Source organism: Musa acuminata, chromosome BXJ3-8, assembly GCF_036884655.1.
Source record: "Musa acuminata AAA Group cultivar baxijiao chromosome BXJ3-8, Cavendish_Baxijiao_AAA, whole genome shotgun sequence".
Taxonomy (NCBI): Eukaryota; Viridiplantae; Streptophyta; class Magnoliopsida; order Zingiberales; family Musaceae; genus Musa; species Musa acuminata.
This window is the reverse complement of record NC_088356.1, coordinates 11,164,908-11,187,213: the sequence shown is the minus strand read 5'-3', so window position 1 is coordinate 11,187,213 and position 22,306 is coordinate 11,164,908. Positions and strand designations below refer to the sequence as shown.

At 36.8% G+C, this 22,306-nt stretch overlaps 3 protein-coding genes across 4 annotated transcripts; 2 read left to right on the top strand and 1 right to left on the bottom strand.

Annotated features, from left to right (window-relative positions):
• The first annotated feature begins 1,959 nt into the window (after positions 1-1,959).
• Positions 1,960-5,031, top strand: LOC103994425 (F-box protein At4g35930-like). The gene is made up of 6 exons (XM_009414751.3): positions 1,960-2,255; positions 2,342-2,378; positions 3,542-3,963; positions 4,039-4,113; positions 4,361-4,470; positions 4,552-5,031. Exons 3-6 carry the CDS (start codon positions 3,610-3,612, stop codon positions 4,796-4,798), a joined length of 786 nt encoding a protein of 261 aa, XP_009413026.2. The 5' UTR covers positions 1,960-2,255; positions 2,342-2,378; positions 3,542-3,609; the 3' UTR covers positions 4,799-5,031.
• Positions 5,032-8,506: 3,475 nt separating this feature from the next.
• LOC135644061 (probable 26S proteasome non-ATPase regulatory subunit 3) lies at positions 8,507-14,492 on the bottom strand. Of its 2 annotated transcripts, XM_065161467.1 has the most exons (10): positions 14,391-14,492; positions 14,179-14,278; positions 13,880-14,070; positions 11,038-11,175; positions 10,812-10,948; positions 10,624-10,678; positions 10,437-10,547; positions 10,009-10,248; positions 9,407-9,933; positions 8,507-8,774 (listed from the first exon to the last, which is right to left on the bottom strand). In XM_065161467.1, exons 2-9 carry the CDS (start codon positions 14,258-14,260, stop codon positions 9,424-9,426), a joined length of 1,464 nt encoding a protein of 487 aa, XP_065017539.1. In that variant the 5' UTR covers positions 14,261-14,278; positions 14,391-14,492; the 3' UTR covers positions 8,507-8,774; positions 9,407-9,423. The 2 variants fall into 2 exon arrangements, with proteins under 2 accessions (XP_065017539.1, XP_065017538.1); XM_065161466.1 differs by lacking the exon at positions 8,507-8,774 and having other exon boundaries at positions 9,310-9,933.
• A 615-nt stretch (positions 14,493-15,107) lies between these two features.
• Positions 15,108-18,311, top strand: LOC103994428 (uncharacterized). The gene is made up of 5 exons (XM_009414755.3): positions 15,108-15,273; positions 15,375-15,497; positions 15,986-16,246; positions 16,349-16,513; positions 17,814-18,311. The coding sequence occupies exons 1-5, from the start codon at positions 15,145-15,147 to the stop codon at positions 18,126-18,128; spliced, it is 993 nt and encodes a 330-aa protein (XP_009413030.2). The 5' UTR covers positions 15,108-15,144; the 3' UTR covers positions 18,129-18,311.
• The last annotated feature ends 3,995 nt before the right edge of the window (positions 18,312-22,306 follow it).

Genomic DNA, 22,306 nt, shown 5'->3' with positions numbered 1-22,306 from the left:
CTTTTTTATTTGATGAACTTAAAAATTTTATTTGAAGGTATCATTTAAAAATAATTATTGATTTTTTACTTTTTTTTAGTTTATAATATTGATATGATTGTTACAATGAGTATATATGACTATGCTCATAGTTAATGTTGGAAGTACAATATGTGAAAAGAGTTACGAGCCCATGAAGCTACTAATGAACATAATATAACAAATTATATATCAAATGATGGTTCATCATAGAATTTTATCACATTATTCCTTAGATACATGCACGAAGGAATAGATGAATATAAATGAATAATCATGGTTATTTTATGTATCCATATTGAGAGCAAGTAGGACGATTCTCTTCGGAATTAGTAGGTCGTCAGACATAATGATTCTTCCATCTACAAAGGAACATGTCCCTAGTTGGATGGATGAGGAATACCACTCTATATGTTACTGAGAGTGCAATATTGGTTACCTCCATTTGCTATTGAGAGGAATTCATCTCATGGAGTATGTTTTACTATCCATTTATAGGAGAGTGTATCATCGGGTGTAACGTACGCCTTTATCATCTGACTATTATGTATGTATATTATATAATTTTTACATGATTTTATTTATTATATAAAATTATTATTATTATTTTGATGTATGAGTTTTATAATAAATCAATATATTATTATTTTATATTATTTTAAAGATTTTTAAATAATTTTTTTAAATATTCCTACCAATATATGTGATTATTGATATATATTTATCTTGAGAGTAATTTACTAGTTTGCATTTGTATCACTTATGACTCTAGTAAGAAGATATAATTTATGGTTAATAAAATATTTACTATTATAAAGATAAATATTTGAATATAAGAATAATATATATATATATATATATATATATATATATATATATATATATATATGAATATTAAATATTTTTTTTTTTTATAAATCTATGATATGATAAAGAGTCTGACATTAAGGCGGATGAACTCAAGTTTAGAAAAGCCCGAGTTAAGGAGAACAAAAGAGGTCGAGAGTTGGTCGAGGATGTCCTCGACAAGGGAGTGAAGGGAATGAAGACCGCAACGATAGAAGGGGGAGTGAGCAACGATAACACAAGAGGAGAGACATAAAAGGCCAAATGCGTGATTGCTACGAGGAAATAAAAACACCTTATAAAAAAAAATTAAAAACAGGAGATATCTTCTGGGAAAAAACAAAATACTTTTAACTTTTGGATGGTATTTATTTTCCGGTCATCAAATGTTTTTACTAGCAAAGTTCTCCGTTAACAACTCACTTCCTGATTTGTTACATGAATCGCAATTGATTTTATTTATGTAATTTATTTTTAAAAAATAATGTTAAACTTATATTTGGAGGGATAAATACAAACATCATTCATTTTTGAAGGGATTTATGTGTAATTTGTATTTTTTGTAAAATCATCAGGTAACGAATTTATAATCATTGAATTAATTAATATTCACTTCAGTTTCATTTGTTCGTTCTCATGGTAAATTAGTCTATTTTATTATCCTATTATATATATATATATATATATATATATCTTATCCTATAATATATATATATATATATACACACACCTGAAGAAGTGACATCGGATTCCATCGCTGTCTTGTCTACCCACCAAAGCAGGAGCATGCGAGGCTTCGCGACAACCGTTCGGCCCTTCGGCTCCATCACAGCCGCCCATCGTAAGAAAAAATCTCAGTGTATCACTTAAATTTGGGCCCAAAAAAAATTACTAATTCGGGATTTTCCCTCCACGAATGATTTTCGAAAAATCGAAATCCCCAATTTGTTCCCTCTCAAAATACAAGCGAAAAAAAGGAAAACAAGAATTAGTTTAGGAGCCGCGGTCTCCGCCGTCCGACGCGGACGAGAGACGCCGTCCGCGGGCCCTAACGGCGTGCCCTCAATGACGTGACCCAGACCAATGATCGATCGCCACGTCGGAGTCCACCCACCCGTGGGGCTAGGGTCCGTTAGGGTTCTGTTTCCGCTTTTTGCCCCTTATCGCTCCGCTTCGTTTCCCGAGTCGCGACTGTAGTCGAAAATGTTTGGCGCGAATCCGCGGGGAATTCGAACGAGGAGAATAAAAAGTTCCCGCGGCCCCCCATGGCTTTCTCCCATCCTCCCTCCCGACGCGAGCGGCTGGCTAGGGTTCGTTTCGTGGTTTGTTGCTTCGTTTGGGATATCTGGATTCCAGGATTCGGATTCTGGCGCTTGTTTTCCGGTGCGGAGGTAAGCCGGTTCCTCGCTCGCCGTCCTTGTTATATATATCATCCGATGTTGTGATGTGCGAGTTTTACCGATGTCTTGGGTTGCAGGTGAAGACGGCCTGGAGGCGGATGGTAGAGCTATCTTGTAAGTCATGCTTCCATTGTTATTGCCGCATCATTTTTCATTCATCAGAGAAATGATTGACTGTTAGTTGGAATGCCATCGATTCAAACTGGTATTTTTTGACTGGAATGGACGAACGCTGTTGATTACGCTAACCAGTGGTAGCTAGTAGCGCTTGCTTGTTCGCAGTGTGTGGTCTTTGGGATGGGGATCGATGGGGTTTGTTCCAAGTGTAGTGAAAAAAAGGGGAGGATTGAAGAGTCTGGGAGTCGATCGGGAAATGGTTATTGTTTGCATTTTTGCAACATTGGCGAATTGTATGACAATGAAATGAGAGATTTGTACAAGGGAAGAGTAAAGATTGGCCACTTTTAGTTTGCTCACAGAATGTAGTAGTGAGGGACAAACAAGGTAGACATCGATCGTGGTATGTATGCAGTGAGTTTTGTTCTTAGTGACTGGTTTTTTGTTTTCAGTTGCCTTGATAGCTATGATCGGTTTATATGTTTCCAATTGGTTTGTGTGAAGATGAAACCAATATCAGTGAGTGATGTAGCTGTTTCTCTAACCATTCTAGATTTGGTGTCGTTTTAAAGAGAGACATGAATCATCAGATTCAACAAGTTTCAGAGTTTATTGTAGTTTATTTGATTTTATTAATTGTTGCAGATTTGCTTCCTTGGTGTATTTTGTGCTTTTACCTCAAATACTTGTAAGGCTTCTACATCGAGTATATTAGATCTCTTCATGGCTCATTCATGACCATTTTCTATATCTGTAGGGGGTTTAATCTACATTAGAAACACTGTTGCTTTATCCATCTTTCTTCCTCCTTTCTTTTATTCTATAAAAAATGGTAAGAATCAGACTGCAAATGGCTCTTAAAAACCTTGACAAAAACATTTCCTTTATGGATGCATATGAATTTACCAATTTTTCATTGCAGATACTTATCTTGTGTATCGAGAATTTAGTATTATCAAGAGTAGAAATGTGGCCTTCACTTTCTTATGTTTCTGTGTTACAGTAGTTCCTCGTGTATCATGCTTTGTTGCATCAGGCTAAACCTACCTGTATCTTAGTTCTCTGTTCGATAAAGTACCATATTTTTTTTTTTTGTTGTGGAATTATCGAGTGACCCATCTGACATGAAATTATGTATTTTTGGCTGAGTTAAATTGTAGCTCCAAGTTTAGAATGGTTGAAGGGATACTGAAGAAGCATAAGGATTTCTGATTTATTTGTGTATTCTATGAGTGTTGAATCTATGGCTTTCAAACAAAAGAAGCGAGTGAAGAACACAAAGAACAAGTACCTAAAACCTGGTGCGCTTGCTCAGATCCGATATAGCAGGAGCTCAAGCAAATCGTGCACGGATATTGGGAAGAAAAGGATCGTGTTGCAGTCAGAGAAGGCGAAGATTGATCTACTTAATCGGGATGAGGTCATTCAGAGCGATTCACCGATCGTGTCTCCCATTAGGGTCAGCTCTCATCTCGCAATGGATGATGCTAAGCAGCAGAAGCTTCCTCTGACACCTAAAACACCACAGAGTGCAGATTGTGATAGTCAATCAAGACTCGAATCTCTTCCTATGGATATTCTGGTATGTAATTGTTTCTTCTCAGTAGTTGTATTTTACTGTACTGGAATATACTAACATGATTATTCTCGTTGGAAGGTCAAAATCCTCTGCCACCTGCATCATGATCAGCTACGAGCTGTTTTCCATGTTTCCCAGAGAATTCGAACAGCTGTAAGTGCTCTCTCGTGCTTGCTTCTTCTCTCCCTTCCAACTGCATCCGTTAGCTGCAGCACCACTGATACACCGATAGATGATTAGTATTTATGAAAAATCCAACTCTAAATCATGGCGGCTATGACATGCATAAAAAATTGATGTGATTGGAAGCTGCATAGATTTTACCATATATTTTTTCGATTGAGATGGCTGGTGCCTTGCATCTGATTCAACGATTACTCAAAATTGAATCTTGGGCTAGGTACTACTGGCCAGGCAATTGCATTTCAATTACACGACCCCAGACCGGTCCAGGCAAGAGATGCTCAACACCAAGACTCCGGTGCCGACCGAACATTGGCCTTTTGTGAGGTACATGACTCGATGGACATATTCCTACTCATTTCATTCGTCCTCTTCTTCTCGGCTTACTACATCCTTGTGGATTTCCAGCAAGGCAAATGGAAAGAGGCCAACCCCGCACACACCGAAAGCTCCAAGACACGGCCCTCGTCCTCGCCTGCACCTGATGGACATGAGGCAGATCGCAGCTGTCCTGTTCCAGGAGTCGACACTCCGTCCGGGGCGAATCATGCCACCGGGTCTGCCGAGGCCAATCTTCAAGCCCGTAGCTTCCACTCGAGTTCTGTTCTACGAGGACGAGCTGTGTCAGGCAGTAGCCCAGAATAAGCTTCGCTGAGGTTTTCCCCTATATTTCAGCCTATCATATGTATATGCCTTTTGGTCGTTCATAATCTGTAGGTGAGGTAGGATTATGAGCAAAGAACAAGTTGGCTACAAGTGCATTAAAGAGGCATCTGGCTTCTTTGTATAGGTAGTTCTTCCTATATATATATATATACACCATGTTTTGCTTGGATAAAGGCTGGGTTCTTGTATAGATCTTCCTATATAAAGTGTTTTGTTTGCCTCTTCTACTTGTTCCCAGGATGTTCTAAACGGCTTATTTCCGTACTTAATAAATGATGCATCTGTGGATATACCTGAAAGAGTTTTCTAGAGGATCAGCTTTGTAATGTTCTATTGAATGACTTATTTCCGTGCTTAAAAAATAATGCATCTGTGGATATACTAAGTGTTGAATATTGTGGATATACCTGAAAGAAGCCTTTTAAAGGATCAGCTTTGAAATGCTCTATTGACTGAAAAAGGTCATCACCACCAGACATCTCGCATCAACATCTTCTCTTCAAGCATTAACATAGAAAAGGTATAAAGAAGGTACCTGTACTTCGACTACAGATGACAACTGCAACATATCCAACATGAATTTTTGGCTGCTTGTTGTTTGTCTGATCTGAACAATATTGCAAGAGCAGTTTTTCAATACTGCAACAACATATTTGGGCAGTGAATTGAAAGAAGATTCAAAAAACAATAAGCCAATAGAAACAAGTTTAGACAAGCAAACTAAGACTGGAAGTTCATGATAATATCAGATGATTCAGTATCGATGACTTTTAGATCAAAATGCATTAGATCAACAGAAACAATGTAAATCAATTCAATACATGCATTGGCCAATAACTTTGTGCCAATTAGAACTCTGCGCAGCATATATAACCTGTATATCACATCAGCAAATTAAATCTTGGACCTGTAGAAACCATCAACGAGGAGGAAAAAGAAAAGTCTGACGCAAAAGACAAGTCACAGTTAGAGATCATGAACCCTTATCGAATATATGTCATAGTTACACAACCATGGTATATGCCTTTCAAATCATAAACATTATAGATACCTATATAAAGTTACAAATATAAAAAAAATACCCTAAATCCATAAAAGATTCCATGAAAAAAATTCAATAACTAATGGCTCATTATATGATTTCTAATGAAAAAAATCATGAACAAGAATCAACTAAATATGTTTGAAAAACACTAGCAGAAATATGCTCGATCTCAAGTTCAAATGAGTATTAATCAGTACTCGATTCGAGTGATTACCAGAATCAGTAAAAGAAAATTCCAAGGGCCAGATTCAGGTGACAACCAAATGGTAATCTGGTCAGACATAAAGGTTCTTAAGATACTAACAGGCCAGAGGTCAGAATGGAGGAGTACAGCAACAATTTTATCTTCATCACCAGAAAAATATGCCAATATTAAACCAGAACATAAAATATAGGCACAGATCCCTTAAATATGATCATTACAAGTTGTGAACCAAATATTCACCTGAAATAGTAATCTATCTGCTTCAATAGATTAGCACGTTGCGGTTCAACAGCTGAAATAACCATTGCAAAGGGCACTGCCGGATGAGCAACAAAGGGCAGACCCCAGAAGGTGGCTGGCTGAGTGGCAACATAAAAGATAGGATAAGGCATATCTGAAGGTAGATTAAGAACATTGTCATCATCGAATGAACCAAACCAGGAAGGCCATTGCATTCTCATAAGGCTGCACCTGCGGAGGACCGAGGAATGACAGATGGTGCAGGCGGTCCAAGGTAGGGCCGGGCACCCTGTTACCGTAGTTGTTGTGTTGATCCCAACCCGGAACCATGGTCCCAATTGGTCGCGTTCTTGGTAGTTTGGTCTCGAACCGAGAGCTCCGTGGCTGCCAGCTTTCTCGAGTTCGCCAGAGGCATAAGTTACGGCGTCTGTGGTGGTGAGGGCGACGCCACTCTCCCATCGGGAGGTGCACCATTGTTACTATCCACGCCGCCACGTTCCAACGACGTCTGGCGTGAAGATACCACATTAATTACGGTTGAAGATGGATTCGAGTTTGGCTTTGGTGAAGAAAACGAAATCGTTAGCCCCCAAGTACAAAATAGAATCATAAATTAGAGTCACTTACATAGGTTTAAATCACTTCCATCTAAAACTCGTCGAATTCTTGACCAAAACCTGGGAAATCCGAAGAGGATGGCGTTCCATCGGAGAGGGGTTTCAGAGCATCGGAAGGGGATATTTAAGGGAGTCGGAAAGGACGAGCCAAGCGGCGGCTCTCCCATCACAGCTGCGCCCACCTCGATCGAGCCATTGGGCGGCCGCTTCCAACTACGACGGCGCCACGTCCTCCAGAGGCTGCCTCCGATCGGATGGCTCCGGAAAGGGGATCAATGTGGCCAGCGGCAGCGTAGAGGTGGGGTCGCGGCGGCAGAACCCTTAAGGTCGTTGAGGACGACGTGGTTAGCCCAAGGGTGGCGAGCGGCCCATTCGGAGCGCAGTGAACGGCAGGTCGAGGGATCGGCGGCGGGGGAGACAGCGGCCATGAAGGGAGAGGAGGGAGGGGACGGGTTAGGGATAGGGCTGCGAGTCGGGGAGCTTCGGCGATCGGATGGGGGCGAGAAGGGATTCGAATTGGGGGCAGGCGCTCGATAATTCGTAGTTAATCTTCGTTCCAAACACACACCGAAGAGTGAGCGCGAATGCTCTCTTTCCCGCTCCTCTTTCTCTCTCTAACATCGTACATCAACGAGGACCACAAAATCAATTTTCCATTATCATTTTTTACTAATATTTATTTTTAATTGACTACTATAAATAGATCAAATTGAGTAAAGTAAGTTGTTATTCTTTTTTCTTTCCTTCAGAGATTTTCTTAGAAAATATTCATATTTTAGGTATTTATCAAACGATGCCACCTTTTATTTTATTTTTCCAAACAATACTTTAAATTTTTAAAAAATCTAAAATACCCCTAAAAATTTTTTTGTCAAATTTTTTTCTTATTTTTTAAAAATCAATTTTCAACCATTATAGTATTTTCATAGAGCTCATTTAGAGTGTTATTCAATTACATTTATAGTGTTTTATCGATATGCTAAAAATACTGTAAATATTATTAAAAAATATAAATGATGTCATATTATAATTTTTTAATTATTATTGCTCATAGATCATTATAATATTAATTTTAAAATTTATAATTGATTTGATTGACGTAAAAAGTCTATTTAAATCAATGTTTGAATAAGATTAACAATCTATTTAGATCATTTATAATGCTTTCAAGTAGATTTTACAGTTTTTTTATTGTAGTGATCAAAACATTATAACTGACAAAAAAAATTGAGAGATAATTTAAATATTTCTTAATTAGAGGTACTGTTTAAAAAAATAGTAAAATGAAATGTATCGATTGAGAAAAATGAATATTTTCTAAAACAAATCATCCTTCTCAATGTTTAATTTTTTTTATTTACCATTTCTGGAATAATAATAAGTTAACAATTATATAATATATTTCAGTTCGATCGAAATTTTCAGTCATAAAAAAATGCACTAAAAATATTGAAAAATAATAAAAATGCGTAGTTTATCAGATTTTTTTTTTCCCGAGCTTCAGAGCGGGATGACAACACTAAAAATATGATTTTATGAAACATCAAACCAATCAAGATGTTAGAGGGTTCTGTAAATCATGTAGCAAAATTGAAATAAAATTAATTTAATCTAATTTCATCAAGGAAGATTAATTCACAATGTACCATGATGAGGGACTGCATATCCCATATAAAACTCACAAACGAAACACACTAACAATAAATGTATGGTCGGATCCTTATGACTTGATGAAAATGACCAGAAACCAGTGTTAACCAACGGAGTTCAACGTTCAATACAAAATAGATGTCTGCCACAACCTTAATTCGGATGCTGATCCATTGGAGAGAGAAACAAGTTAAACAGCTGCAAGAACCTGAAGGGAGCAAGGTTGCATGTTTCAGCATGCCAGCGCATTAAGGATTCTGATGCTTTGTAAATTCATCAAACACTCAAAAGCAGATGAGTAAAAAGGGGGGGGGGGAGAAACAACAGGAAAGATGAGTACCACAAACAGGAAATTCAATTAACAAAGAGAGGAAAGTAACTATAAGAAAATATTATGATTTCCTGATCAATAATATTTATTTTTCTAAACCAAATACCAACATTCACAACTCAAGCTAGTATTTCAAGTTTTATCCTTAAAACAGCGGCGTATCTAATGGTGGCACCAAGTGCAAGTATGCTTGTAGAAAAGCCATTCAGAAAACTCCTTAAACAGCATGCCGAACAAGTTAAAATGCCATTGATTAAAGCAAACTAAAAGAACAAATTATCTCAGTCAAAGGAAGCCACACATCTTTAATAAAGAAAATGAGATCATTAATTCAGCGTTTTAAAGAAATCTGAAGTCGACCATCACATGCCAAAAGCAAGCTTGAGGTCTGAAAGAAGCAAGGACAAAAGCATTTTGCAAAGAACAAAGTGTAACTTGATTCCTTTTCACCATCTCATAAAGCAATGCAAATTCCAGTACAAGAGATGCACCTAAAGCACTTGAATTACCTTTTCTTGGGACTCGATTAGAAGTCGTCATCTTCCTCTGCTATATGCTTAGCAAGCTCTTGCTCTTGCTGTTGCCTCTCCCGTCTCTTCTCTTCACTTTCTTTCTCCTTATTGGAGTTTGGTGGGAACCTCAGTGCTCTCACGGCCTCATTGTGCATGTTTAGGCAGAAGGCGATCCTGGAATTGAATGCAATCTGAGGTTCATTAGTCGAGTAGACATCCCCAGTCTCCTTAGAGACCATCCATCCATTGGCATGATCAATAGTTGCATCTATTGCACCATCTCTGATGGCTTTGGCCACTATGCTTTCTGCATCAGCCACAGGATTCTCAGAGTCCAATCTCAGTTTTCTAGCTACATCAGCAAGGGAAATACGAGAGTATGAAATGCTAATATTGCGGAGTCCAGTCCTTATCACATTGTGGCGTAGTCTGACAATTAAATTGCGGGTCCTGTCTGAACTGAAAGTTCCTGAATATTTATCTGCAACAGTTCTAAATAGCTCCAAATCTCCAATCCGCACAGCCTAAAACCACAAAAATAGAACTCCCAGTAACTAAGGTTGCAATCAAGTATTGTTTCTCAGTCAGCAAATACTCACATTAGTAAGCTCAAAATATGGTGTCAAAGCTTTCTTCATGCCTTTCTGCATGAAAACAGTTCTTTCGGGGATCTCTCCAAGAAGTAGACGGACAATGACAGCCCACTTGTTGCACTGGATCCGAAACCCACGTGCAGCAACTGGTGCTTTCCGAGCAGCTTGCAGGAGGCTCTCTTTGGCATCCGTATATTCCAACTGAATGGTTCTAATTTTTCCAAGGTAGAGTAGATAACGACAGAACTGCAGGAGAGAAACACAGAAAACATTAACATTATGCTCTTACAATGATCAGTGTCGTGATATAAATACATAATCATCATATGAATGTCATCTAAGGCAAAAAGTATAAAGCCAAGAAGAAAAACAATTTCATTCATGACATTTTTTCATGCAAAAGTCGAAAACATTAAGTTCTAAGAGGTTTTTGCCTGTTGATTTGAGTGTGCCTCAAAACGTGGTGCTTTTGACCTCAGCTTCTCAGCCTGGTCGTACAAGTTGTAGTGAAGATAATTGCGAAGTAGAAGATTCAGAAGGGTTTCCTGCAATCACCCATTATGGTTAGCCAATATGAACTTCATAATAGTTCACAACCTTCATGTTTTACAAGCAACAAACCTGACCCAACTCATCATGCCTTAAAGTTGCCATCCTATGCAAAGCAAGAAGGGTCCTGATGGGAAGAACAATGTAATGGAAACATCAGCAGTAGATAAAAATTCTGATTTCTTAGCTATCCTGTAGTCCTACAGTATTCCACTAGACAAGTACTATTTCATGAGGACATAAAAGTTCATTGTACGCACCCACGAATTTCAGCTAGACTATTTGTGAGTTCATAAGTGAATGAGTAGTAGAAATACAGGCGAGCAGCTATAACATCCACAGTTCTTCGGTTCATGTTCCTTAAGCGAGCAATACTAGCAGAAGAACATGCTTTAGCCTGGTACACAATAGATATAAAATAATCAGAAAATTTAACATTTCAATTTCAGCAACAAAATGAAGAGAATTACGATGTAATAAAATCACCTCATTGTATCTCTTTTGGTCAATAAGAAATATGAGAACAAGCAAGTAACAGTAAATTTCAAGTTCCGGTATAGAGTGCTTGGCTGGACCTTGGACTGCTGATGCTGCTGTATCCACATCCATGTCATGGTCATCATCCTTTAAATGGGAAAAAAGACAAGCCTAAATTAGTAAAACTTTCCAGATGCAGAAATATGAAGTGGTCACCGACCTCAGTTTGATGCATCACAAATAAACTCCATGCATCATAAAGCACATCTATCTTCTAACAAGACCTCTATAAATGGAAATAAAACTCCCACAAAATTACACAGGTAGACCTCTATAAAGCACATTTATCAAGCCCTGCTATGCATGTAGACCATCTGAAATTGGGCGATCCATGTGCCAGTTCCCAGTAAACCCCGTCTCGCACGTGGACCGTCAGAAATTGGGAGGTCAGCATGCCAGTTCATATGCAAACTGGTAGGTACTGATATGTATGTACCGGTTTGAGCAAAATGCCATTCCTTGCTTCCATCTAAGCTCATTTAATACACAACCTTAACTGGGAAACTTGATAAAGTAAAGAATAACATCGATCAAATTATGCCAACAAAGAATCAGGATGAACCAATTACCTGACAACGTGACTACGCAAAATTTAATAGGTCATTTATCTGATCTCAAACTTGTTTCCGAACTAAAAATGAAGTTCAAGAAATGTTCAAAACAAAACAAATATGTGAATTTTCAAAAAAAGCGGCAACTTTATTTTTCCCTCAGACTGCTGTAATTTCTCCCAGAATCACGCACATTGTTGTATCTCAAATCAAAAAGCCCTTTGTTCAAATCTATACTTTGTTACTAACATGGGGTAAAATGTTCTGAAAAAGGCAAGGCATGAGTTCAATAACGGATATCTTATAGAGAAAAGAAAAAGAGAGAATGGTCTTGGAAAAAAAAGGTCAAGAAATTTTTGAATAACAAAAACAATTTAACAGGAAACATGAATAATTAATGTTTGGTTCTTACATAGCATAACTAAGGACAAAAGTAGACTTCAAAAAAAGAGATTGGGTTGAAAGTGTTGGCACATAGGTATCAGCCTTCTACAAGCCAAGAAAAATGTACGTTGTTTTCAAGTTCAGGAGTAGAAGACAGAACACAAACTGGCACCTTCCAGGCATATACAATAGAATCTAAAAGTACATTTTATTTGGTTCTTACATAGCATAACTAAGGACAAAAGTAGACTTCAAAAAATCGAGATTGGCTTGAAAGTGTTGGTACATAGGTATTGGCCTTCTACAAGCCAAGAAATATGTACGTTGTTTTCAAGTTCAGGAGTAGAAGAAAGAACACAAATTGGCACCTTTCAGGCCAATACAATAGAATCTAAAAGTTCATTTTTGTGATTAAAATTACTTAAAAAATAAGGATATCTAAATTTTGTATCATGGTTTGTTGAACTGAACCAGTATAAGAACTGCCAAAAGTCAATATAATATGGGTTCTTGACATAGGGACATCCTGGATCAATGACCATAGTTGGCCAAATATCGATTAAAATCGATCAAAATTCATTGAGTATAACCAAATCAGTTGACATCATATTTGGACCGTTCTTCAAATGTTTTCTCCAATGATCACCAAGGATACAAGATTTCCATACTGTAATAAGCTAAACCTTTCTGCAGACCTTTTTCATGAATCTTTCTAAGAACACTGGAACTTTATAAGATAAGTCATTCTGAAATCAATGAAATGACTAAACCTTAGTTATACAACCCATTTGACCATCTTTTTCCATACTCAACCGGCTGATAGAGAACAAAGACATCTGATGTTGGCTTCTATGGTCAACCAATTGGAAATTTAATACTAATATCATCCTGTAAATGATAGCCATGCCAACATACAAGTAGCAGCCAGCATCAAGGTGCCCTACACATAGAGCAGACAATTAACCTAGGTGTGGACAACTAGATTTCAGAATTGAAAGATATCAAAAATTTCCATATTGATTTCTTTCTCTAACCGAAAAAATTGAAGGTCACACTTAAGACTTAGACAGCCTGAGAGATGGAAAAAATTGGTCAACAAGCACCGCAACCTCCATTCCACCCTTTCTGAACCTAGTTGACAAGACATTTAGTCATGCTTCCCATAAAATCATCTAGCTGAAGGTTAACATGTCAATAGTTGACATGTTCTGATGATAGAAAGGAGTTTTAGGGTTAAAAATGAGCATTGCTTTTGCTATAATTGTTTGTCATGGAAACAAAAAATTTCTCTTTTTACCTCTCTTTTTCGCTCAGGTAAAGATTTTAATATCATGTCCAGCATCAACCCTCGGCCATGAACTAGATCATAAATCAAATCTAGACCCTAAATTTGGACCAAAAAACATCTTGCTTCTACTGCTGATCTATGATTCTATCATCCACCATTCCCGTAAGAAGGCTAAAAACAGCTGAGCATTCAACATCCTGAAGAATTAAGTTTCCCAGAACGCTGTATATCACACAATCTAGCATGATGATGCTTTCAAATGTTCATGACTTGAACTTTTTAGTCATTTTTGCGTCCAGGCTATCATACAAGCCAGAAATAATCTTTGTGATCTTACAACCTTAAAATTGTTACAAACAGCTAAGAAGGATCTCCATGACCAATGCCTGGCCACAAGAACACGCTGAAGCTACATCGAGCAAAGATACGACTAACATCTTATAGGCACAAAATTTTCCTATTACTTGAACAACCTTGAGACATACCGACCAGCATAATTTCTAGCCACACAAGAAAAAAATTACGCTAAAAAGTTGTGGAACAAAGAGGGGGGAAATAAGAAGAGTACCTTGGGAAGATAGGACGAGAGCTTAGCAAAGACCTCCGAGGCCGGGGTTAGAACGTAGCCAAGGAACGCGGCTACCAGGGGGGCCCTGAGCTTCCGACGGAGCATCATAGTGAGGCGCACCGCACGCACGATCCGGCGCACTTCCTTGGCCTGCGCACCAGACTCGATCAGGGACGCGATCTCCTTCATATCTGAACCCAATCCACATCACCAATTACATTCTTTTATATCAATAAATCAAAACATTCGAATTAACTGCATGCAATTCGAACAAAAATCTTCTCTTTTAGCATTCGCACGTTGAAGAGTGGAAGGAACGCCGGCGGAGGAGACGGAATTGGAAAACGCCTGGACCTCTTTCATCTCCACATCGGCAGTCATCTTTCCTCCTTGAAATCCCTTAAGATTTCGCGAAAATCAGAAGAGACAAGAAAGGACAACAGATCAGCGAGAGAGAGAGATGGGGGAACGGGAGTGGGATTTGGGGGACAAGGGGTCGTGAGAATCTCACAACGAGGCGAAGAGGACGAGAAACTGAGCTTGGGGGTAGGTCACCGGGTCCTTGCTTTCGTCGCAAGTAAACTAAGATCCAGTCCGCTCCTTTTCAACGTCCTTTAACGATGATTATTTCATCGAGTCGATCGGGTTAAGATGAACCTCGAAAAAGGTTCGACCGAACCGATTTGGCCTCCGGTTTGGTTTGGTTTGGCTAGAGCCAAAAGCAAGAGAACCGAACCATACGACTCTACTTTGGTTCGTTCGACCGTATTGACCGCGAGAAGGATTTCTTTCTTCTTGCGTTGAGATGATCGAAGGGAGACAGCCGAGCCCAGTCGATCACGCATATGGTGCGCATCTTGATGTCGTTGAGACTCCGATCTGATCTGGCCACTGGGCTGAAGGCGACCAAGTAGGGCAGGTAATGGGCTGATGAAGGCCCGAATCTTGAAGCAAAATCCACTCCGTTCTCTCCGGTGTTTCCTGTTTCCAATTTTGAATTCTTGTCTGCTATAAGCCGACCAGAGAGTGGGGCCTCCGAAGCTTGTCGTCGCTATCGCCAACGACCTCTGCTGCCGTTAGATCGTTACGCGAATCTTGAAGCGAGTTCGAAGAAGATCCCAACGTTAAGAAAACTGTAGGCAACAGCTCCCGGCCCCAACGGTCCAACTCCAAGCCCTATTTAATATCCCTCGCTCTCCTCTCTCCATCCTTACTAGCCGTTGCGACTCCTCGATCTCGATCTCCATCGCTTCTTCCTCGCACCCATGGAGGTTTCTGCGGCTCCTGCCATCAGCCCTTCCTCCGACGAGCGGCTCTGGAGCAGACTCCGCGACCGCGTCGACTCCATTCTCGATAATTGTGGGCCCAAGATCGACCTCCCACCTTCCTCTTCCGTATGGAATTCGACCTTTTCGATCCTCTGTTCTTTTGCTTCTGATCCATTTTCTTGAGCTAAGAGAGAGGAAAAAATAATCTTTTATGAGATTCTTTTCAGTGTAGGGTGGAATCGGAGTGTGGGAAGAGGTTAAGGGAAGACTCTGAGCTTCTGATAAAAGGATTCGATTCGGTCTCTTCGTCTTTGTCCCAGCTTTCCAGCACTCTAAGCAGCACGCAGCAGGTACAAGGCTGAGTACTTATTGAGGGTTTCTACCTAGAATGGGTCAAAGAATTACGTAGATGTCAAATTTCCAATTAACTTTGTTCTGATATTTATGTGATTCGACACCTTGCTTATATTGAGGGAGTTTGGTTTACGCTTTACAAAAGAAGGTGAACATATATTGGTTAGTGGGAATTTTTGTAGGAGAAATAGCACTATACAAGTGATCGATGCGTGTGACAGAAAGGCAACTCGGTTGAATTTGACTCACCATTTATCACTATAAACATGCTTTAGACTTCATTCCTTCAAGGTTGTATCGTGCTGTTCATTTTCGTCTGTCACGTAGATACAATGATGCATTAATCATCCCACTTCTACTTTAAATCATCAGCATTGTTGCCGTAGATATTGAATGTTTTGTTATGGCTTGGTTAACTCGTTTAGCCTTACAGTCAAATGTGCAGTCCCTTTTTTCTGAGTGCTCCCATATTTCTGTCTGACAGAGAGTAACTTATCTAACCAAATCCTCGGTAGCAGAAGAACTACCGAGAGAACGTCAAAAAACAGAAAGTGAAGAACCAAAAGCCAAGAGACATTGTGATTCCACTGAGCCGACCAAGTACGAAGCTAATTCCTCTAATAAGCATGAGGCAGCTGCTCTCAAAAGTTCTGCAGACAACAATAAGTTGGCAAATTCTAATGAAGGAGATAATGAGATTGCATCATATCCAATGCAAAATGCAACAATGAAGAAGGCCAAAACTGTCAGTCGATAGATAATATATACTTTCTCCAATTTGTCTTAAAGGTTGCATGTTTTGTTAATTTTTCTCACCTTCATATGCTTTCAAATTTGCAAATTGCAGCTTGCAGTTATGATGGCCACTAAGGCATCATACCTCTCAAGAGAACTTAAAACCATAAAGTCGGAGTTATCTTTCATGCAGGAGAGATGTAACCTGCTTGAGGAGGAGAATAGGAGGTTTCAAGAAGATTTTGACAAAGGTGTAAGACCAGAGGAAGATGACCTGGTACTCCACTTTTCTTCTCTTGCTCATACATCAGTTCTGAATAAATAATGTTTTTCATGGAATGACTCCTATATCTAATGCACATAGTCTAATTTTACTTCTGCTGCTGACAAGGACCGGCAATGGTTAACTTTAAATCATTCTTCCCAGTAGTCCATGACACATTTTTCTTTATTACTGGTTTATGAAGAAAATACATTCTGGCTGATGGATACCATAAGTTGCTAGTTCTAAAATAGATTATGTCGGTTGTATTAATGTTGACCATCCCTTTTTAAGTGTGAGCTCGATTTGCTAACGAACAAAATGATATGTACAATAAATATGAGATCTGAATTGTAGGATGAAGAATATATACATGAGCATTGTTTAAAACACCAATATTTGCTAATCTTATATTTCTTTTGTTACATCAAATCTTAGCATGTGTCTCTAGATCCTATTACTTAAGTGGACATACTTATTTTGATAATGTCTGCTCCCAGTTACGGTTTCAATGTAATCGAGTATTTAAGGTTCAAATTTTGACAGTTATTAGGAATTTCACTGACTGCTATGATGTGAGTAAAGATAATGAAGCAAACATAGGTTGATTCAGGTGGCTCGAGTTTAGTTGTTGATTAATTTAGTCGTCTCTGTTTTACGTCCGAATGGATCCAGACAATGGCGTAGTATGCATCATATGAGTTAATATCTAATTGGCTTAAATATTGATGGACATTATCAAAATAAGTATGTCCACTTAAGTAATAGGATCTAGAGACACATGCTAAGATTTGATGTAACAAAAGAAATATAAGATTTTAGTTGTTGATTAATTTAGTCGTCTCTGTTTTACGTCCGAATGGATCCAGACAATGGCGTAGTATGCATCATATGAGTTAATATCTAATTGGCTTAAATATTGATGGACCAACTTAAGTCATCTTGTTTTCGTTTAACAATTGCTTTATCTGCTTTTGGAACTGTAGTTCCCAACCTAGTCGTCTCTGTTTTTTGGAACTGTAGTACCCAAGTAGCAAACTTCTGAGTTCCTAGGAGGTAAAGGGCACCAATTGTCCTCTGCTGATGTTCAGGTTTCCATTTCTGCACCCGTATTAGCTCAAAGCAAGCATGCTTTTAATGGCTTCTGTACTCAGACAAACTATTCCTAACATTTGTCACAAACTGTTGTTGGTGGATTTACATTCTTGGTTTCCTTGTGGAATATCTCTCTATTTTCTGTGTCTTTAGAAAGTTTTAGAGCTGACTGGTTTGTTATTAGTTTGGTTCATTGTGTAATATATTCATTATCTTGTAGGTGAGACTTCAACTGGAGGTTCTGTTGGCCGAAAAGTCCAGATTGGCAAATGAGAATGCTAATCTAATGAGAGAGAATCAATGCCTTCACCAGCTTGTAGAGTATCATCACCTAACATCTCAGGATCTATCAGCATCATATGAGCAAGCTGCTTTACATGGGATGTGCCTAGATTTTTCTTCTCCTATGCCAAAATCAGACATAGATGACGAGAATGGCCATAGTGATTGTGAAGTTCCCTTTACTCCATCAACAGGTAAGTTAGGACTATTCTCATCTCTTGATGAGCACTTGGAAATCCATCACGATACGTAAATGACGTGCAGAAAATGGCCTTTCCATGAAAATTGTGATGATTGTTTATTATTTGTGCCACGGACTTGTTTTTTCATTTCCGCCTACTCTTGTTTTAAAACGTATTTACTGTCCTAAAAAGAGGATAATTGTTTGCTTATTCAGAAATCAGCAGATATGTGACCAACACTGTGTTAAAAATATGTATTGCATAAACTTGAGTAGTATTGAGATAGAATGCATCTATGTGACCTGTGTTCGCAACTATTGCTTTTAACTCAGAACTGCATAAATCAAATTATCAGGATCGTCAACATTGTGAATAGCGAGAATATTTTCTTTTACAGATACCATGAACTTTGTTTTGAAAGCTGTCGTATTGTTCCATTGGATGGCATTGATGCAGTAGCTTGTGAGATTCTGCAAATTAACCTTTTTAACTCCTGGAGAGCTTGATGGATTATTTCTCAGATTGCTAATCATTAATGACTATCATAATCTTGACATTTTAGATTTCTAAAACTGATTCTTGAATCTTTAGATCTGATGCTTGTCATTGTTAGAATCATAACACCACCACCACACAGCCAGCCTAGCCATGTCACTAGCTATTGATTGAGGCACTTGACAGGTCATAAGTTGGTTGGATGTACATTTTTTTCTGTTTTGATGTCCATGATTGACATAAGAGATTAATATGTGGAGTAGCAAAAATGCCAGTCTGATTGAAATGTTATATATTCACTAATTAGAGCATGTTTATATTGAAGATGTAGCAAGGTTTACTTGAAACTTGAACAAAGTTATTGCTGTGTAACTGCAATATCCAAAGCAAAAACATTATAGACTGTAGACCAGATAATAAGGCTTCTTTTAGGCATGTAGCATTATAGGACAATGTTTGATGTCCATGATTGACATAAGAGATTAATATGTGGAGTAGCAAAAATGCCAGTCTGATTGAAATGTTATATATTCACTAATTAGAGCATGTTTATATTGAAGATGTAGCAAGGTTTACTTGAAACTCGAACAAAGTATTGCTGTGTAACTGCAATATCCAAAGCAAAAACATTATAGACTGTAGACCAGATAATAAGGCTTATTTTAGGCATGCAGCATTATAGAACAAAGTTTGATGTCCATGATTGACATAAGACATTAATATGTGGAGTAGCAAAAATGCCAGTCTAATTGAAATGTTTTACATTCACTAATTGAAGCATGTTTATATTGAAGATGTAGCAAGGTTTACTTGAAACTTGAACAAAGTATTGCTGTATAACTGCAATATCCAAAGCAGAAGCATTATAGACTGTGGACCAAAGAACAAGGTTTCTTTGAGGCAAGGGTGGGAATAAAGCAAAGTTTGTGATGATTCCAGAATCCAGTTGCATGTTTTGGAGATGATTGTATTTGTTACAGGCAGCTGCAGCTTATGTAGTAGAAAGGAATCCTGGAATTACAAAAGTTATTGTGATAAATGCTCTATGTTTGCTAGTCATTTTATACACATAAAACTATTGTGTTCAAATAAAAATGGATGTCCTTTGCAAATACATGATAGCAAAGTCATCCATAAACTCAAAAAAAAAATAGAGTTGTACTATTGGCAAAATTAGTAGACATATATATCTCTATTTTTTTATGACACAACATTACCCAAGAAATCTAATACAAGCTAAGTCATACTCTCGTGGCACAAAAATAGATCAAGCTGCATCGTTCAAGAACTCCAAATATAAGAGGACTTGGAGGTTCGATTAAAATATGCCAACTAGTTAGCATGTCCCCTTCCCAAAAAAACAAAACAGATAAAATTTACCATGGTGAAAAAGTTCAATTGGACAAAAAAAAAAAAAAAACACTCCTTACACAATTCATCAAATTGTATGAAGCTTTTTTTTTTTTTTTTTTTTTTCTGTAAGCATAAAAACTATTATATACTATATATAATGTAGAAATAATCTTTTATGTTATGATTGAAATCAAATAACATTAGATCTGATTTTACGATGCATACCTTATCTGAAAATGATCTATGATATGCAAAGACACTAACTTTAGATCTAAAACAATTATCAATCTGCAAGGAAAACTATAAAGATTGTGAGAGAAACTATAATCCCAAACCTACATCGTTTATGAAATGTATAACATATCTCATTCAGTTTTTAGAGGTATTGTCTATAAATAAATAAGAGCATATAGTCTAAGATAAGTTATTAGGAGAGTTCCTCCTACGAAGGATATTCCTTAACAAATTATATTATAATATAGACTTCTTTTTTATTGATCTGTCATTAAAATCTAATTAGTTTTATTATATATCTTATCCAATTATAAAGGATTAAATAATCTAATATTTTCCTCGTAGACCTTGATAATCATTTCAGCAACAATACAGTATTCGAGGGCATGTTTTAAAAGTCTAATAATTCTTATTTTCAACGACTAGCATCGAGAAGAAAAGTACACAGTCAGAATACAAACTCCATTGTTCGATTGAAGCATAAAGTCAGATTCGTTATAATGATTTGATATCACAAGGTACCAATCGGATGATTGTAATTGTTCGCAACACGAGTCAAAGGTTGTTGCTCCAAGAAGAACAGTGAAATGGTAGCTCTTTAGTTCATCGTAGGTTGTCTTGTTGTGGACATTTTAGATCAACTAAAGACAATAGATGATGAGGAGGACTCTTAACCACTGGAGTTAGCTCTTTTAGTTCAGTATAGGTAGTCTCACTGTGGACATTTTAGATCAACCAAACACACTAGACGATGAGGGAGGGCTCTAACAATCCAGCGTTAGCTCCATGACAGTAGTTAAGAAATAATTCGACGAACAAGTATTATTCTTCGACATCATTAATTATAATTATAGGTTGATGGATGAATCATCGATGTCACATCATAGACACTTTTTTTTATATAGATTTGTAATACAAGTAAATCGAGAGTCAAGTAAATAAATATTATTTTTATTAATATATATATAATAAATATTTATTATAATTTATTTATTTATTAAAATATAAATCAAAAGTAGTTATGAATTTTATTGATACACATAATATTGTTGACTCAAAAATAAAATTGAATGAATTGAATTTACTTAACGATAATGGTTGGTGTATTTATTATTGGAATTTATTCTAGTGGAGGTTGTTCTAAAAATAAAAAAAATAAAATAAAAATTTTCAGTAATATTGAGTAGGAACCCTTGTAAATCAATTGTAAAACAAATATATATCCAAAAGTTAATTATTCCAGTGTATACTCGAATAAATATTCCCACGTATAGAGAAACTTTATCCTATTTTATGCTTCACCCCCATAAAAGATAGATAAATCTATATCCAACTCCCAACAACATATGAAAAGGTGTCTTTTACCCATTAAAATAGGACACGTTCTATTTGATGGCCCATTAATCCTCAAAATAAATCGTCCTACTTACCTAGAAACAAAATCATCTCATTTTGATCTATGTCTGAGATGTAATAATATATTTAAACATCTTAATTTTTTTTAAATATTATTGATATCAAATAATATTAGTTAATCTTGAATTGATTTGAACCCTAATTCAATCGGTCTAATTAAATTAAATTTAATTAGAACAAATCGACTAGATTGATTTAGAACCATTAATATAATTTGGATCAGATTAAATTTAATTTAGGTTAGTTAGATTTACAATAAGTCAGATCGATTCAGAACTATTCTGAGTTGATGTAAACTGATTAAATCTGATTTAATTCAATTAACATTTGAGCCTAAATAAAAAAAAATGACAATGAGCTCAAGATTGGGTCAACTCATGTATTGGTTGGGCTAGTTGATTTCAATCCAAATTCTAATTAAATTCTTAAATTTTAAAATACGAACATTATGAAATTATAATCAAAATATTTATTATGAGTCATTAAAAAATAAAAAATAGTAATCGATTAACAAAATTACATAAGAGAGAGAATAATATTTTTAATCAACTATTATGCATCTAAGATAAAAATTTTAGAAACTACAATTGGCATGAATAATTATAATATATTTTAATCCTAAAATAAAATTTTAAATCTTTAAAAGGATAAAAGAAAATTTAGAAACTTCGTATAACATCAATAATTAAAACATGTTTTTAATATAAAAATAAAAATTTAGATATATAAAGGAATAGAAGAAAATTTTAGA

Excerpts from the sequence above, each read along its gene's own strand:
- LOC103994425 (XM_009414751.3), top strand. The coding sequence starts at position 3,610 with ATGAGTGTTGAATCTATGGCTTTCAAACAAAAGAAGCGAGTGAAGAAC. Across the intron at positions 3,964-4,038 it reads CTCTTCCTATGGATATTCTG|GTCAAAATCCTCTGCCACCT; the intron begins GTATGTAATTGT and ends TCTCGTTGGAAG. Across the intron at positions 4,471-4,551 it reads GAACATTGGCCTTTTGTGAG|CAAGGCAAATGGAAAGAGGC; the intron begins GTACATGACTCG and ends GTGGATTTCCAG.
- LOC103994428 (XM_009414755.3), top strand. The coding sequence starts at position 15,145 with ATGGAGGTTTCTGCGGCTCCTGCCATCAGCCCTTCCTCCGACGAGCGG. Across the intron at positions 15,274-15,374 it reads ACCTCCCACCTTCCTCTTCC|TGTAGGGTGGAATCGGAGTG; the intron begins GTATGGAATTCG and ends GATTCTTTTCAG. Across the intron at positions 16,514-17,813 it reads GACCAGAGGAAGATGACCTG|GTGAGACTTCAACTGGAGGT; the intron begins GTACTCCACTTT and ends ATTATCTTGTAG.
- LOC135644061 (XM_065161467.1), bottom strand. The coding sequence starts at position 14,260 with ATGACTGCCGATGTGGAGATGAAAGAGGTCCAGGCGTTTTCCAATTCC. Across the intron at positions 11,176-13,879 it reads TCTCGTCCTATCTTCCCAAG|GATGATGACCATGACATGGA; the intron begins GTACTCTTCTTA and ends TCCCATTTAAAG. Across the intron at positions 10,249-10,436 it reads AGGCACACTCAAATCAACAG|TTCTGTCGTTATCTACTCTA; the intron begins GCAAAAACCTCT and ends TCTCTCCTGCAG.